Source organism: Raphanus sativus, chromosome 7 (genome assembly GCF_000801105.2).
Source record: "Raphanus sativus cultivar WK10039 chromosome 7, ASM80110v3, whole genome shotgun sequence".
In the NCBI taxonomy this organism is placed as follows: Eukaryota; Viridiplantae; Streptophyta; class Magnoliopsida; order Brassicales; family Brassicaceae; genus Raphanus; species Raphanus sativus.
Genome location: NC_079517.1, coordinates 18,946,929 through 18,963,648, shown reverse-complemented (window position 1 = coordinate 18,963,648; position 16,720 = coordinate 18,946,929). Strand labels below are relative to the sequence as shown.

At 40.4% G+C, this 16,720-nt stretch overlaps 1 protein-coding gene across 1 annotated transcript; it reads right to left on the bottom strand.

Annotated features, from left to right (window-relative positions):
• Nucleotides 1-12,563: 12,563 nt before the first annotated feature.
• LOC108815047 (heavy metal-associated isoprenylated plant protein 30) lies at nucleotides 12,564-14,942 on the bottom strand. Its single transcript, XM_018587707.2, has 3 exons — nucleotides 14,485-14,942; nucleotides 13,182-13,257; nucleotides 12,564-13,077 (listed from the first exon to the last, which is right to left on the bottom strand). The coding sequence occupies exons 1-3, from the start codon at nucleotides 14,620-14,622 to the stop codon at nucleotides 12,755-12,757; spliced, it is 537 nt and encodes a 178-aa protein (XP_018443209.1). The 5' UTR covers nucleotides 14,623-14,942; the 3' UTR covers nucleotides 12,564-12,754.
• Between the last annotated feature and the right edge of the window lie 1,778 nt (nucleotides 14,943-16,720).

Below are 16,720 nucleotides of genomic sequence, written 5' to 3'. Positions count from 1 at the left end.
CTTTAAAAAGCATACCTCCGGGGGCAAGATCCAGACCTCGGATTCACCTGTCCACGCAGCCAGGACCAGGAGTCGTTCTGCTTTTGAAAGCGCATCCGAAGAAACGACCCAGACTCCGGAGAACAACACCAGAACTGGAGATATTCCTCAGAATTCAGACTCCTTCGAGCCTAATCCGACCAATATCTCCGGGGCAATAAGACATCAGGTCACGACACTCAGGGACCTGAACAAGACATATCAGGTCACGACACTCAGGGACCTGAACAAGACCCGCCCTCATCTCTTCATGACAAAATCATTGGGAGAGAGGATTGGAGAATACCGATCATGCAGTACATCTTGTAGGGTAAGATCCCCTCCAATAAGTGGGAGGCCCGAAAACTCAAAGCATTAAGCGCAAGATACTGCATAATCGAGTCAGCCCTCCATAAACGAAGCATTTCCGGACCTTACCTAAAATGCGTCCATGGCCTCGATGCTATCAATCTTATGAAAGAAATGCATGCATGCTCCAGAGGAAACCACTCTGGAGGCAGAGCTCTAGCTATCCGAATCAAAAGACAGGGTTATTTCTGGCCCACCATTATAGCTGACTGCGAGGTTTACTCCTCTTCATGTGATAAATGCCAAAGGCATGCACCGATTATACATCAGCCTGCGGAAAAATTATCCTCAATACCCGCTCAGTACCCGTTCATGAGGTGGTCCATGGACATCGTAGAACCACTCATAACGTCAGGAAGAGGAAGGCAGAAGCTACACTTCCTCTTGGTCTTGACAGACTACTTCACGAAGTGGATAGAAGCTGAAACTTTCCAACAGATAACTAGATTCGAAGTCGAAGGATTTGTGTGGAAAGACATTGTCTACCGCCACGGCGTCCCGTATGAGATCGTAACCGACAATGGAGGACATTTCATTTCTCGCGACTTCAAAGCATTTTGCGACAAGTGGAATATCCGCCATACCTTCTCAAACACCTCGACGACCTCAAGGCAACGGTCAGGCGGAGGCTGCTAATAAGTCAATATTAGCAAACCTCAAGAAACGCCTCGGAACCAAAAGAAAACCTGGTCTGAAAAGATACCTGAAGTACTTTGGGCATGACGAACCACCCCTAGAAAGGCTACAGAGGAAACCCCTTTCTCTTTAGCCTACGAAAAGGAAGATGTCGTTCCGGCGGAAACCTCCACTGGGAGCCTCCTTCGAGAGCTCTGTACGTCTGATCCCGAAGCTAACGACCAGCTCTTATCAGAGAGCTTCGATTTAATCGAGGAACGACAAGACCAAGTTTTGCTTCGGATTCAAAACTATCAGCAAGCAATGGCCCGACATTACAATTCCAAAGTCAGGCCCCAACAATTCGTTGTATGTGACCTAGTACTTAGGAAAGTTTTCGAAGGAACCAAGGAACCAGATGCTGGGAAACTAAGGACCAATTGGGAAGGTCCTTACCGGATTGTCTACGTGGTACGACCTGGCGTCTATAAGCTCCTGAAGGTACGAACCGAGGTACCTGAAATCAGATCGTGGAATGCCACAAATCTTAAGAAATACTATCATTAGGTACTTAAATTCCTCGAATTACGTTAGGCTTGACCCCTTGACTGGGTACGTAGGCAATTGTGTCATGAGTGTAACCCCAATCTCATTTTAACACTCTTTCCACCATGGCGAAAGGGGGCATATGTTTGAGAACATATAGCCCAAACAGCGATTGTATGATTATTGTGATACCATGTATCCTATTATCAATAAAGCAATTATCTTAGATACCTTAACTTTTTAACAAATTCAGGTCTCAATGAACCTGAACCAAAGGTTTTAAAACCCTTCGTACAAATTCAGGTCTCAATGAACCTGAACCTAAGATCTTAAAACCCTTCGAACAAATTCAGGTCTCCGTGAACCTGAACCTAAGGTCTTAAAACCCTTCGAACAAATTCAGGTCTCCGTCAACCTAAACCTAAAATCCTCAGTAATCTCGAAGGTCTTAAAATCCTTCCAACAAACTCAGGTCTTTACGAACCTGGACCTAAGGTCTTAAAATCCTTAGTAACCTCGAAGGTCTTAAAATCCTTCAAGCAATATCAGGTCTCGACGAACCTTGACTCAAGGTCTTAAAATCCTTACCAAATCTCCAAGGTCTTAAAATCCCCATCAAATCACAAAGGTCTTAAAATCCTTATCAAACCTTAGAAGGTCTTAAAATCCTTATCAAATCCCAAAAGGTCTTAAAATCCCTATCAAATCTCAAAAGGTCTTAAAATCCTTATCAAATCTCAAAAGGTCTTAAAATCCTAAGCAAACTTTAATGGGTCTTAAAATCCCACACACGAATTCAGGTTCCCATGAACCCCCTCCTAAGGTCTTCAGAGTAGCTCAGGTTCCTAAAAACCCGGAGCTAATCTCAATATTTCAGGAACTCCTTCTAAGGATCCTCATAATCGAATACACTCGAAATCTTCGAAACCTGATAAGTCATTAGACATTGTATATGATAATCAGGATACATGTCCTAACCGAAACTCCCACTTGACAAAAGTCAATCTCATCCAAGAAATGATCAAACCAAGTCAAATGACTTAATACGAAAAACAAAACCGAAATTTGAATAAAAGGGTTTAAAAGCCTCCTCAGGCTAACGAGGGTTCAGAGGACCCTAAGGTTTAAAAGCCTCCTCAGGCTATAAGTCTGAAACATAAACAAAGCCCATTGGGCAAAAGTCATGAAAAGCAACATTACAATTCAAAAAGAGCCGCAGCTCTTAGACATCATTATCACGGGAGCTCATCCCGACATCCTTGTCTCCCTCGACTGGATCACATTCTTTGGCTGGATCTCCCTCATCTGCCTCCTTGTCATCGCCCATCTGGGACGTCTCGACTGGAGCTGAATCAGGGCCCACCAAACCTAAGTTTGAACCATACTCTCCGGAAAAGGATAGATTAAACATGTTAATCTCGAAAGTACCTGAATTCTCTGAGAATTGAGGAATGGGAAGCTTGCTGGCCGAGAAGTCGGATACTTGCACCTTTTCATACGCAATCGTAGCCATCAGATTAAGCAAAGGAAATCTTCAATAAAGATAACTGTTGCTCGAGATCTCAACAAAAAGATTGATGCTCGGCGGCTAGGTCTAGCTTCCGAGATAAGGAATCTTATCTCGAAAGCTGGGGGCAACTGTTGGGCCCAAATATGACCCTCTAGCTAGTAATAAACAACAAGAAATGATAACGGGTTGCGATAGGCCCATCATGGATTAAATCCTCAGAAGCAGCTAAGGCAGAGCCGGAGGCTGTGAGCTGGAGATGTTCATCAGAGAGGTCAAGGAAAAGAGGCAGCTCGTTGACAAGTAAATAGGCGCAGGACCCGGTCAAAGAGGTAGCTCGTGGACAAATAAATAGGCGCAGGACCCGGTCAAAGGGGAGCTGTTACAAATCCCTCAAATCACGGAGAGGATCTCGGGAACCTGTTGATAGCAACCGACGGAGCCTGAGGCTATTTAAAGAAGACATCAAACAATAATCAAAGGATCCGCATTCTTACGATTCATAAGCAATAGCTCTCAAATTTATTACTTTCCTTGTAAACATTATAAACATCTCTTGTAAACAATTCTTACAAAAATATCAATAAATCATTCATTCATTCTACAAAGTTCTTACGGGATTCAGCCCACGTTATCTTTCCCTAATCTTTCCCTAATCTTAACCTGATCTCAAAACCAGGAGGTGAGTTTAATCCCTCACACCGATCATGCAGTACATCTTGTAGGGTAAGATCCCTCCCCCAATAAGTGGGAGGCCCGAAAACTCAAAGCATTAAGCGCAAGATACTGCATAATCGAGTCAGCCCTCCATAAACGAAGCATTTCCGGACCTTACATAAAATGCGTCCATGGCCCCGATGCTATCAATCTTATGAAAGAAATGCACGCATGCTCCTGAGGAAACCACTATAGAGGCAGAGCTCTAGCTATCCGAATCAAAAGACAAGGCTATTTCTGGCCCACCATTATCGCTGACTGCGAGGTTTACTCCTCTTCATGTGATAAATGCCAAAGCATGCACCGATTATACATCAGCCTGCGGAAAAATTATCCTCAATATCCGCTCAGTACCCGTTCATGAGGTGGTCCATGGACATCGTAGAACCACTCATAACGTCAGGAAGAGGAAGGCAGAAGCTACGCTTCCTCTTGGTCTTGACAGACTACTTCACGAAGTGGATAGAAGCTGAAGCTTTCCAACAGATAACTAGATTCGAAGTCGAAGGATTTGTGTGGAAAGACATTGTCTGCCGCCACGGCGTCCCGTATGAGATCGTAACCGACAATGGAGGACAGTTCATTTCTCGCGACTTCAAAGCATTTTGCGACAAGTGGAATATCCGCCTTACCTTCTCAACACCTCGACGACCTCAAGGTAACGGTCAGGCGGAGGCTGCTAATAAGTCAATATTAGCAAACCTCAAGAAACGCCTCGGAACCAACAAGAAAACTTGGTCTGAAAAGATACATGAAGTACTTTGGGCATGACGAACCACCCCGAGAAAGGCTACAGAGGAAACCCCTTTCTCTTTAGCCTACGAAATGGAAGCTGTCGTTCCGGCAGAAACCTCTACTGGGAGCCTCCGTCGAGAGCTCTGTACGTGTGATCCCAAAGCTAACGACCAGCTCTTATCAGACAGCTTTGATTTAATCGAGGAACGACAAGACCAAGTTTTGCTTCGGATTCAAAACTATCAGCAAGCAATGGCCCGACATTACAATTCCAAAGTCAAGCCCCAACAATTCGTTGTAGGTGACCTAGTACTTAGGAAAGTTTTCGAAGGAACCAAGGAACCAGATGCTGGGAAACTAGAGACCAATTGGGAAGGTCCTTACCGGATTATCCACATGGTACGACCTGGCGTCTATAAGCTCCTGAAGGTACGAACCGAGGTACCTGAAATCAGATCGTGGAATGCCACAAATCTGAAGAAATACTATCATTAGGTACTTAAATTCCTCGAATTATGTTAGTCTTGACCCCTTGACTGGGTACGTAGGCAATTGTGTTATGAGTGTAACCCCAATCTCATTTTAACACTCTTTCCACCATGGCGAAAGGGAGCATATGTTTGAGAACATATAGCACAAATAGCGATTGTATGATTATTGTGATACCATGTATCCTATTATCAATAAAGCAATTATCTTCGATACCTTGACTTTTTAACAAATTCAGGTCTCTACGAACCTGAACCTAAGGTCTTAAAATCCTTCGAACAAACTCAGGTCTCTACGAACCTGAATCTAAGGTCTTAAAATCCTTCGAACAAATTCAGGTCTCTACGAACCTGAACCTAAGGTCTTAAAACCCTTCGAACAAATCCAGGTCTCAATGAACCTGAACCTAAGGTCTTAAAATCCTTCGAACAAATTCAGGTCTCAATGAACCTGAACCAAAGATCTTAAAACCCTTCAAACAAAATTCAGGTCTCAATGAACCTGAACCAAAGGTCTTAAAACCCTTCAAACAAATTCAGGTCTCAATGAACCTGAACCTAAGGTCTTAAAAACCTTCAAACAAATTCAGGTCTCCGTGAACCTGAACCTAAGGTCTTAAAAACCTTCAAACAAATTCAGGTCTCCGTGAACCTGAACCTAAGGTCTTAAAACCCTTCGAACAAATTCAGGTCTCCGTCAACCTGAACCTAAAATCCTCAGTAATCTCGAAGGTCTTAAAATCCTTCCAACAAACTCAGGTCTCCACGAACCTGGACCTAAGGTCCTAAAATTCTTAGTAACTTCGAAGGTCTTAAAATCCTTCAGGCGAAATCAAACTTCGACAAACCTAAATCTAAGGTCTTAAAAATCCTTAGAAACCACTAAAGGTCTTAAAATCCTTATCAAATCTCAAAAGGTCTTAAAATCCTTATCAAATCTCAAAAGGTCTTAAAATCCTAAGCAAACTTCAGTGGGTCTTAAAATCCAACAAACGAATTCAGGTTTCCATGAACCCTCTCCTAAGGTCTTCAGGGTAGCTCAGGTTCCTAAAAACCCGGAGCTAATCTCAATATTTCAGGAACTCCTTCTAAGGATCCTCATAATCGAATACACTCGAAATCTTCGAGACCTGATAAGTCATTAGACATTGTATATAATAATCATGATACATGTCCTAACCGAAACTTCCACTTGACAAAAGTCAATATCATCCAAGAAATGATCAAACCAAGTCAAATGACTTAATACGAAAAACAAAACCGAAATTTGAATAAAAGGGTTTAAAAGCCTCCCTAGGCTAACGAGGGTTCAGAAGACCCTAAGGTTTAAAAGCCTCCTCAGGCTATAAGTCTGAAACGTAACCCATTGGGCAAAAGTCATGAAAAGCAACATTACAATTCAAAAAGAGCCGCAGCTCTTAGACATCATTATCACGGGAGCTCATCCCGACATCCTTGTCTCCCTCGACTGGATCACTTTCTTTGGCTGGATCTCCCTCATCTGCCTCCTTGTCATCGCCCATCTGGGACGTCTCGACTGGAGCTGAATCAGGGCCCACCAAACCTAAGTTAGAACCATACTCTCCGTAAAAGGATAGATTAAACATGTTAATCTCGAAAGTACCTGAACTCTCTGAGAATTGAGGAATGGGAAGCTCGCTGGCCGAGAAGTCGGATACTTGCGCCTTTTCATACGCAATCGTAGCCATTAGATTAAGCAAAAGAAATCTTCAATAAAGATAACTGTTGCTCGAGATCTCAACAAAAAGATTGATGCTCGGCGGCTAGGTCTAGCTTCCGAGATAAGGAATCTTATCTTGAAAGCTGGGGGCAACTGTTGGGCCCAAATATGACCCCCTAGCTAGTGATAGACAATAAGAAATGATAACGGGCCGCAAAAGACCCATCAAGAATTCAATCTTCAAAAACAGCTAAGTCAGATCTGGAGGCTGTGAGCTAGAGATGTTCATCAGAGAGATCAAGGAAAAGAGGCAGCTCGTTGACAAGTAAACAGGTGTAGGACCCGGTCAAAGAGGTAGCTCGTGGACAAATAAATAAGCGCAGGACCCGGTCAAAGGGAAGCTGTTACAAATCCCTCAAATCACGGAGAGGATCTCGAGAACCTGTTGGTAGCAACCGACGGAGCCTGAGGCTATTTAAAGAAGACATCAAAATCAAAGGATCCGCATTCTCTACGATTCATACACATTAGCTCTTAAATACTATTATCTCTTTGTAATCTCAAAAACATTCCTTGTAAACAATTCTTATCAAGAATCAATAAAATCATCATTCATCTTATAAGTTCTTACGGGATTCAGCCTACGTTATCTTTTCCTAACCTTTTCCTAAATCTTAACCTGACCTAAAATTAGGAGGTGAGTTTAATCCCTCACAATCTCCATGTGTGTTCTTCTCCACGCCTTGAGCATGTGCGGTTGCTATCGGAGGAGACGAGACGCAGCCACCACCATTGTTTACCTCCATTGCGAATCACCATCACCGGAGGAGGAGCATGTGTCATTGGAGCCTTCGTGGCGTGGTGTTTCCTCCCTTGTGTTGGTGTTACCTATTAAATCTATGAGATAGAGAGCATGAGGCGAGAGGGAGATAAGGCGTTCGAGTCGGAGCCGCCATGTTCCTCACCACAACCGTTCGTAAATCTGTACCCCGTGATCCCTTGGTCACCATAGTTGATCCATGTTGTCGAGAGCCATACGTCGTAACTTTTCATATTGGTTGGCGATGTGGAACATGTGATCAGTTATTATAAGGTTTAGTGCCTTATTCCTCTTTTTCTTGTGATTCAAGTAACCATCATAAACCTTATAATTATATATTAATTATGTGTTTTGACTTGTATCTTTCTTATTTCCCATTTGATGTGTCCTGGTGAGAAGTCGAGATCCATGACGAAACCCTAGATTTCTTGTTGATCAAGTCATTTCGTTTATTGTCGAATTCGATTCTGGTGTTTCCTTATTATCTAAGGTGATGTCTATTCCCAAAATTCTCATACACAGCTTAAGATTTTGAATAAGTATAATTTATTTTTAATATGTTTCGTCTGTGTGAAATCGAGTCGGTCATTGATTGCCTTGTGTTAGGGTTTTTTGTTTAAACCAGAATTAGGGTGTTAGAGGATTCAATATTAATTGTCTTACTTAATGTAAATTCTTAGTTAGAATTTTTTTAGACGAATACAGAGACGTACTTATGTATGCCAGATTTTATGGGGGTTACGGCCAGCTATAGTCGACCGGTTGGGCCGCAACGTAGAGGCGTCGACAAATAGTCTACGGGCAGTATTACCGAGCACTATCTCGACAGTGTTGTTGGCCCGTGAGTGGGCAGCGAGTGTGCACCTCGCTAGGACCATTTCTTGTTCTTTGAAAACTTTAGGTGCTGTGTTCGTTCATGTTAAGATTAAATTATATTTATTCAGAATGCTATGTCCGGGTGCTATGAATTTCAATTTTAGCATCCTATAACTCACTGAGTGACTCTCATGTTACTCACTCCTCTTTCTTCCTATTTTCAGGTGAGACGTACGAGTATATGATATTTTGGACGGTTTGGTGCTATTGGATTTTTTATTCGGATTTTATTTGGGCTTAAGGTGAGTAGTGTTGTGTATATGGGCTATTGTATTATGAGATATTATTGGTGGCACGATGTTCTCTAGATAAGAGGTGACGGTGTCACAACATTATTCAGAGTTAGGCTTGGATTCATGCTAAGATTTGATTGGGATTGCCAATCTCGCCTTCTAGTATCATTGCTTCGTCATATGGGATTGATCCTTGATTGTTGTCCGACGTATTGACTCATGTTGAAGTTGTACATTCTCTTAGGGATGCAGTGGAGTTCTTGGCGATGGGTCCAGTATATTGGTGATCAAAACTTGTTGATCTGCTTGAGTTTGGGTGATTTGTTCCAGACGTTGCAAAGCTTGCTGCCATGCGGTGTCCTGCTGATCTGCACGTCGAGTCAAAAAGAATATGTCATAATGTTTTGTGTACATGAACTAATAAGGTGTACAGATCGATGGATGGCACTGCTGGGCCAAACTGCTGTGTTCTAACCTGTTAGGTGATTGGATTTATGTCCAAGTCTAGTCTCAGTCAACATTGTTATTAGAGTTCTATCTGAGTTGACATTATGCACTCTATCCTAAGGATTGTTGTTGTTCCATGCTCCTGTTTATGCGAGTTTATAGGTTGTGAAGACTTTGCTTAATAAACTCTTATTTTCGGATGAACATTACAATAGAGTGTTACATTGTTTATATACACAATAGAAGAAGGATCTAGTTCTTAGTGTAATCTTATCTTTAATGCTAGCTGTAAAGCAGTCTTAGTCCTCTTTGACAGACTGTAAGATGCTGAATCTGTTAGCATTAGGAGAGTGTGAAGCTTTCTCTCTAACGTCTACTTTGTTTCCTTTTGCAGGTACGGAGAGAGCTTGAGACGAAGGTGTTGTCGTGACTTGAACTGTGGGCTTCGGTATTGGGCTTGTAATCTTGGGCTTATCTTCTTCAGTCCCCCTCAAACTCGGAGTGGGTGGCCCAGCAACACCGAGTTTGCTACGGAGATCCAGGAAGGGACGGCGAGGGAGGGACTTCGTGAAGATGTCGGCGATCTGTTGAGACGCCGGAATGTGCTGAGTTTCGATAAGCCCCAGAGCGACTTGCTCACGAATATAGTGGAAGTCAGTGTCGAAATGTTTCAATCTGCTGTGGAGAGCTGGGTTTGCACTGAGATAGACGGCGGATAGATTATCACAATGGAGGATCATCGGGCGATACTGAGGAATGTTGAGATTGCGGAGGAGCGCGGACAGCCAAGCTAGCTCCTGAGCTGCAGACGTGAGGGCACGTTACTCAGCCTATGTCGAAGATTTGGCAACTGTGGGCTGTCTCTTTGCAGACCAGGAGACCAAATTCTGACCAAGGAAGGTACAGACCCCCGTCGTTGATCTCCGACTATCGCGACAGCCAGCCCAGTCGCTGTCGCTAAAGGAGCTAAGCACCAGCACCTGATCCTTCCTGATGTGAAGCCCAAGTTCCAGCGTGCCTTTGATATAGCGTAGGATACGCTTGAGAAGACCAAAATCTGTCATCGTCGGAGCGTGCATACGCTGACAAATGAAGTTGACGGCGTATTGGATGTCTGGTCGGGTTATTGTGAGGTATTGGAGCTTCCCTGCGAGGCTCCGAAAGTATGTTGGCTCAGGAAACAGAGTCAGATCAACGTTGTCGATACGCTGGAGAAGTGGAGTGGGCATAGGGTTGCATTGAGACATCTGAGCTTGATGCAGTATATCAGCGGCGTAAACAGACTGGTGAAGAAACAGAGAGTCGTCCCTTGTGATGATCTCAATGCCTAAGAAGTACTTCGGGGTTCCAAGGTCTTTCATAAGGAAGCGGGTGTTGAGAGCTGCAAGCAAATCACTGATAAGGTCATCATCATCTCCGGTAAGTAAAATATCATCTACATACAGTAGAAGAACCATCGTCTTGTTGTGTTGATGATAAGTGAAAAGTGACGGATCAGATTTGCTGCAGGTGAAGCCTTGTTCCAGAAGAAAGTTGCTGAAGGTATTAAACCAAGTGCGAGGAGCCTGTTTGAGACCGTAGAGGGCTTTGGTCAACCGACAGACGTGATGAGGTCTTTCGGGATCAATGAAGCCCGGTGGTTGAGTCATAAACACAGGCTCTTCAAGTTCACCATGGAGGAACACGTTAGAGATATCCAGTTGCTTAATCTTCCACCCCTTAGCAACTGCAACATCGAGAACCATTCGTATAGTAGCAGTGCGCACCACGGGACTGAACGTTTCTAGGTAATCCCAACCCTCTTCTTGATCATAGCCTTTAGCCACTAACCACGCTTTAAACTTCTTTATAGTACCGTCTGGATTATACTGAATCTTGAAGACCCATCTGCAGCCCAAGACGTTCATATCAGGAGTTTGAGGAACCAAAGTCCAGGTACGCAGCATATGTATGTTAGTCATCTCGTCTGACACTGAGGAGTTCCAGTGAGGATGTTTTAGAGCCGCCGTAATAGATTTAGGTTCTTCAGTGTCATAGCGAGATGCAAGCAGAGCATAGCGGGTATTTGGCTTGTGTATACCGGCTTTGGACCTTGTCGTCATAGGATGGTTGTTTTGTTCAGGTACTGGAGGAACTAGAGGAGCCTGGTGGGGAGCAGGGGAGAGTGTGAACAGAGCCAAGGACCTCTTCAGACAACGTACCAAAGATCCAGAAGCGGACCAGTTGGTCAGAGCAGAACCACTGCTCATACGGTGGGTTTAGTTCTTCGACAGGAACCTCATCGACGACGACGGTACGGGTTTGAGCAGACGGTGTTGTCACTCCATTAACGAACCCGAGAAGCTTCTGACTGGAGAGCAGGGACTCTATCTACGTCTTCCACAACAGGTAGTTACTGTCAATAAGCTTTAGAGTGACACAACTTAGGACATGAACATTGCTAGGAAAGGGATAGGGATTTGCTGGATCGGCCATTGCAATAACCTGTTAAGGCAACAATGGCTCTGATACCATATGCGAGTTTATAGGTTGTGAAGATTTTGCTTAATAAACTCTTATTTTCGGATGAACATTACAATAGAGTGTTATATTGTTTATATACACAATAGAAGAAGGATCTAGTCCTTAGTGTAATCTTATCTCTAATGCTAGCTGTAAAGCAGTCTTAATCCTCTTTGAAAGACTGTAAGATGCTGAATCTGTTAGCATTATGAGAGTGTGAAGCTTTCTCTCTAACGTCTACTTTGTTTCCTTTTGCAGGTACGGAGAGAGCTTGAGACAAAGATGTTGTCGTGACTTGAACTGTGGGCTTCGGTATTGGGCTTGTAATCTTGGGCTTATCTTCTACACTGTTGTGTTTGATGTGTTATCTCCAGTCATTATGGTATATATTTCACGTCGGAATTTCAAAGGATTTTATGTTGAATCCACCTTTTTTTAGCGTCAAATGGTAGAATAGTGAGAAAATATGGTACATAATTACGGTGGCGTGTAAACAAAGTAATCTAAAAAATACATATAAACTAGTAATCAAACATAAAAACTATGTGTTTTAGTAAGAGAGTACAAATGTATTTAGACTATAAGTTCGATATGACAAAATTGTGATCCTCTGTTCCTCTTCGTAGTTCCCTTTTTTATAAATGTTAGGGAGATGGATCATTATGGTGATGTTATCTTTGGAGAGTATTAGATGCCTTTATAATTGTCTTTGTTTTTAATGTCTTTATTCTTTTTAATGTTATGGTTTGACCATGTTAGCTTGACATGAATTACTCTATCAGCTCGGAGTGGGCCATTGACCTTCGCAAGTCTTGTATCTTCTTTGGTTTCTATAGTAATATTGGACCAGACTCTTGGATCGGATCTAGCGTGGAGTGAATTCCACCTCCAAACATTATGTAAACAAAGAAAAGTTATGCTCACATGTCATGTGAGTACCAGGGTAGACGTAGATGCATATATATGGTTCTAGGCAAGCTTATTATCTACATCAAGAGGGATTACAATATCTGTCAAGTAACGATTCAAATTGAACGCCAATGATAATATGTTTTTGGTCTAGAGACAAATACAATACAACATGTATTAACCCAGCAAATGTAGAAATACAAAGTGATATATGTACATATTACATACATATGGATGATTGGCTTTTTAAGAAACGTTTATTTTTCTTTTAAGAAACGTTAAAACATTTGATTACATAAGGCGACAAGCGTGGACGTTATCGTCGTTAAAGAAGTTGCTGACTTTATCGTCGCCACGGTTAGTGACGTGGATGTGGCCATGACGGTCGCTGAGGTTGTAGCCGTGGCGGTAGTAGTTGTAGCTTTCCCTGAACTCGCGTGTTGTGTCTTTGAAGTAGTGGTCCGAGGAAGTGAAGTAACGAGGCATGTCCGGGTATGGCCAGAACTCCGCTCGCTTACCGGCTCTTCTTACCGCCTTTAGCACCTTCTTCCTCTCCACGTACCCAACCACCGTCACTCTCTCCAACTCCAGGTTCACCTCTACCGAGTCCACTCCTTCACCGCCATCAATACGATACCGTTTACTTTGTTAATTCAATTGTATATACATCATTCACAATTTTACTAATTAGCTTCTTTTCTAAAACACACTTTGATACCTCTCAACTTGTAAATGGCATGCTTGACTACCCTCTCGCATCCACTGCAGCACATCCGTACTTTTAGGTCTATCGTCTATTTTGTTGCAAAACATTCATATGTTGCAGACTAATTAATTAGTATCATCAATATGTGATAGTATCTAAAATAAATAAAACTAGATTTTGATCCGCGTTTTTGAAGCGCGGGATATTTTACGATGAAAAATTTCACTAATAATTTAACAAATATTTTGGTAATTTTTTAAGAGTGTGTATTTAAAATATTTTTTTCATTTAAATCAGTACTTTTAAATTCAACCCGATTGTGATTATACCGGTTAATCCGGAAATCTAACAATTCAATTTATGTTTTTAAAATATTCATATTAAAAATCACTAAAACCCGAGACTAACCGATTGAACTGATGGATGACCGATATGTAATCTAATTGGATTTAAATTGTAATAGTTTCATAATTTGTAATCTTATAATCGAAATTTTAAAGTTCACTATTTTGTAATTTATGAAATTATGACGTTTCTACAAAATTTTAAAGAAAAAATGATAGATATAAAATAAATAAGATTAATTATTGTATTATTTGAAAATATTGTTTGAAAACATTGATAGTAGTATATAGAAATAAGTATATGGTTTGGAAACACTGATAGTAGTATAAAGAAATAAGTATATTGTTTGGAAACATGGATAGTAGTATAAAGAAAGGAACATTAGTGATTAAATGTATGTTTAACTATAAAGTATAAAGATGTATTTAATTTAAAAACTTACAAAATAAATGTTAGGTCTAACAGAATGTTTCTGTTTTAATAAGATAGATAATTAGAACATTTGTATATGTATATGCTTAATCGGCCAAAGGTATATTATCAACATCCACTAGTGCGACAAACTAATGACATTTCGCTTCCGTTTTGTCCGATTCCCTTTAACGAATCAATAAAAAAACAAAACAAAAATCATGGTTTAACATACAAGGGAAAAAACGCTTGAAACACAGTACGTTAATATTTTCTTCCGAGAATCTAATCTGCCAATTTCTTTTTTTTTTCCAAAATCCGCATAACTTATGGTAAGTAACTAAGTAAAAGACTAAAAGCTAACGAGTTCCACTGATTAGCCATATCATAAGGAAGGTTGATACTGATACATGTATATTGCTATCCTAATTAATCGATTTTATACCTTTTTATTTACTGCATGACAAACTAATTTCATGATCATAGGGTCGACCAGAGACTAATTAAGCTATATACATGAAAACTGAGGATAGTTAAAAGAGAAGAAGAAAGGGAATACCTGTAAAGAAAGTGGACGAGCCTTTGGCATGGTGTGGTAATAGTTGAGGTGGCTCATACTTTTGACCTTTGGCTTCTTGTGTGGATAGCCAAGGAACAAACCGTATGTGATGGTCGATATGATGGATCTCAAACCCATTTCTCTGCTCCAACGCTCTCTGCTCTATATATATATTTGTACGTACTGTACCTACTCACTTAGCTAGAAAGATTGATGGTCAGGACTCAGAAATCTTAGAGAGAGGAAGCAATAAATATATAAACAAGAGGAATGCATGGAGAGGGCTTTTAAACAAAGAATAAGATTAGACAGAAGGAAATTTATTCCTTTGGAATCGCTTCTCTCTGTAATAAGTTGTAATCTCTGAGGTGATATTTATTTATATTCCATAGTCATTTTCATGTATATTATTTATAGGACTCAAAACACATTACTACTTTATGGTCTTAGCGAAATCAGAGGGTAACAAACAATAGCTTGTATTTTGTTTATAATGGCTTTATATGCAAAGGCAAGTTGATGAAGATATATGATTAGTTTGCTAACCATTATGGATATCATATAGTGATAAATTTCATAATTAAAGCTTCTTTAAGTATAATTTATAAAAAAGCGTTGTCTTGACATAATGCAATGGTATCAAGTGTATTTTCTTCTCACTGATGGCATATTAACGTTTTAAAAATGCAATTCTAACGAAGCGTGGCGCTATAGCTTATGCTTGATGTATTAAAGTTTATAAACAAATCAAAAGAATATAAATTGTCCTGGTTTTATGGCTTCATTGGTCATAAAGTGGCCGCAACCGCACTATCCAGTGCACACTGCTATAAAAGGAAGATTTTATTAAAGATCCAACCGAAAAATTAATTGAGTTGATTAAGAATATATCCATAGTTTTATACCCATGAGTGTATTTTGAAGGAGACCTCCAGAATTTTCATATCTAATTCTCTACTCTCTAGTAGAGAACTGGTAACAGAAACATAGAACAACTCCTACATACAAATCCAGAAACTCCTACAGTCCTACTATATATAGGGAATCTAATCTATCATTGGGTTGTAAACTTGTAATAACGGTGTAGCTTGCATGCGTTCAACAACTTGGGCTTCACGGCTCATTTTCTAGAAGTACATATGATTGTGATATTGTCTTCCTTCTAATTACTCCAAGAAATGAAACAAGTGAAATGTTTCGTTCGAGTATGAGACTATATCTTTATGTAAGAAAATGTTACTAAAAAAACGAATGTATTATATTTGAAGAATAAATAAATAAATTACTTGAACTCCCACTTAATCTGGAAGAACAGTACCCTATAGATGCTAAGATAATATTATATTCTGAAGAATATATTATCGTTGGTAGAAATAAAACGAAACCATAGATTTAAATTTTTGGAAGGAGAGCATCAACATGTGTCAGTATCATCCAAACTAAAAAATATCAGGAGAGAACGCGATATTCCCACGCATATATTGTAAACATGAAAAGACATGTATTGATGGATGATCTTAGAGAATCAACCAACGTTAAGAAAAAAGTCGATGAGTTAGAGAAAATGGAGCATGTGCTGCTCCTGCTTCTGCTGCATGGCCCTGATTAAGAAACCACTCTCCTCTCCTCTCCATTCCTATTATTCCTTTATTCCCTAAGTTTATTTTTATTAATAATATTACTATTTATTTTAAAATTGTTCCTTCTTGTTCACCCTTTTATTACAGTTCACATCTTTTTCCCAACAACTCTTAGTAAATATCTCTAGCAAGAGATTATCAAATACGTGAAATTAGTCGAGTTTCTGTTTCTGAGGGTGTTGTAGTTAGTATACTGTTTTAGATAAAACAAAGATCATCAAAATGTTTTGAAGGGATCGGGATTCGAGAATATAATTAACTTTACCTAATTATTCTTGAGTGAGTGGGAGCTTTTTAGATTAGTTTTTGTTATTATGTAGAAAAAGTGGTCGGTGTAAACAAAGCTTTCATATATTAATAGGAGAACATAGCATGTTTATTGTGATTTCAACCCTTAATTTATGGAGGACCACAGTTGTATTTTGAGTCAAAATAATTGATTCATTTTCGCGGTGATTTATTTAGCGCAGTAACAGTGGTGAACAGAGTCATTGACTGGAAGATTGATCAACAAATATGAAGTGGTCCAGAGCTATAGCTTGTTAACTAGACCCAACTAAAATTCCTTTGAATGCAAAATCAATCAAATACAAAAG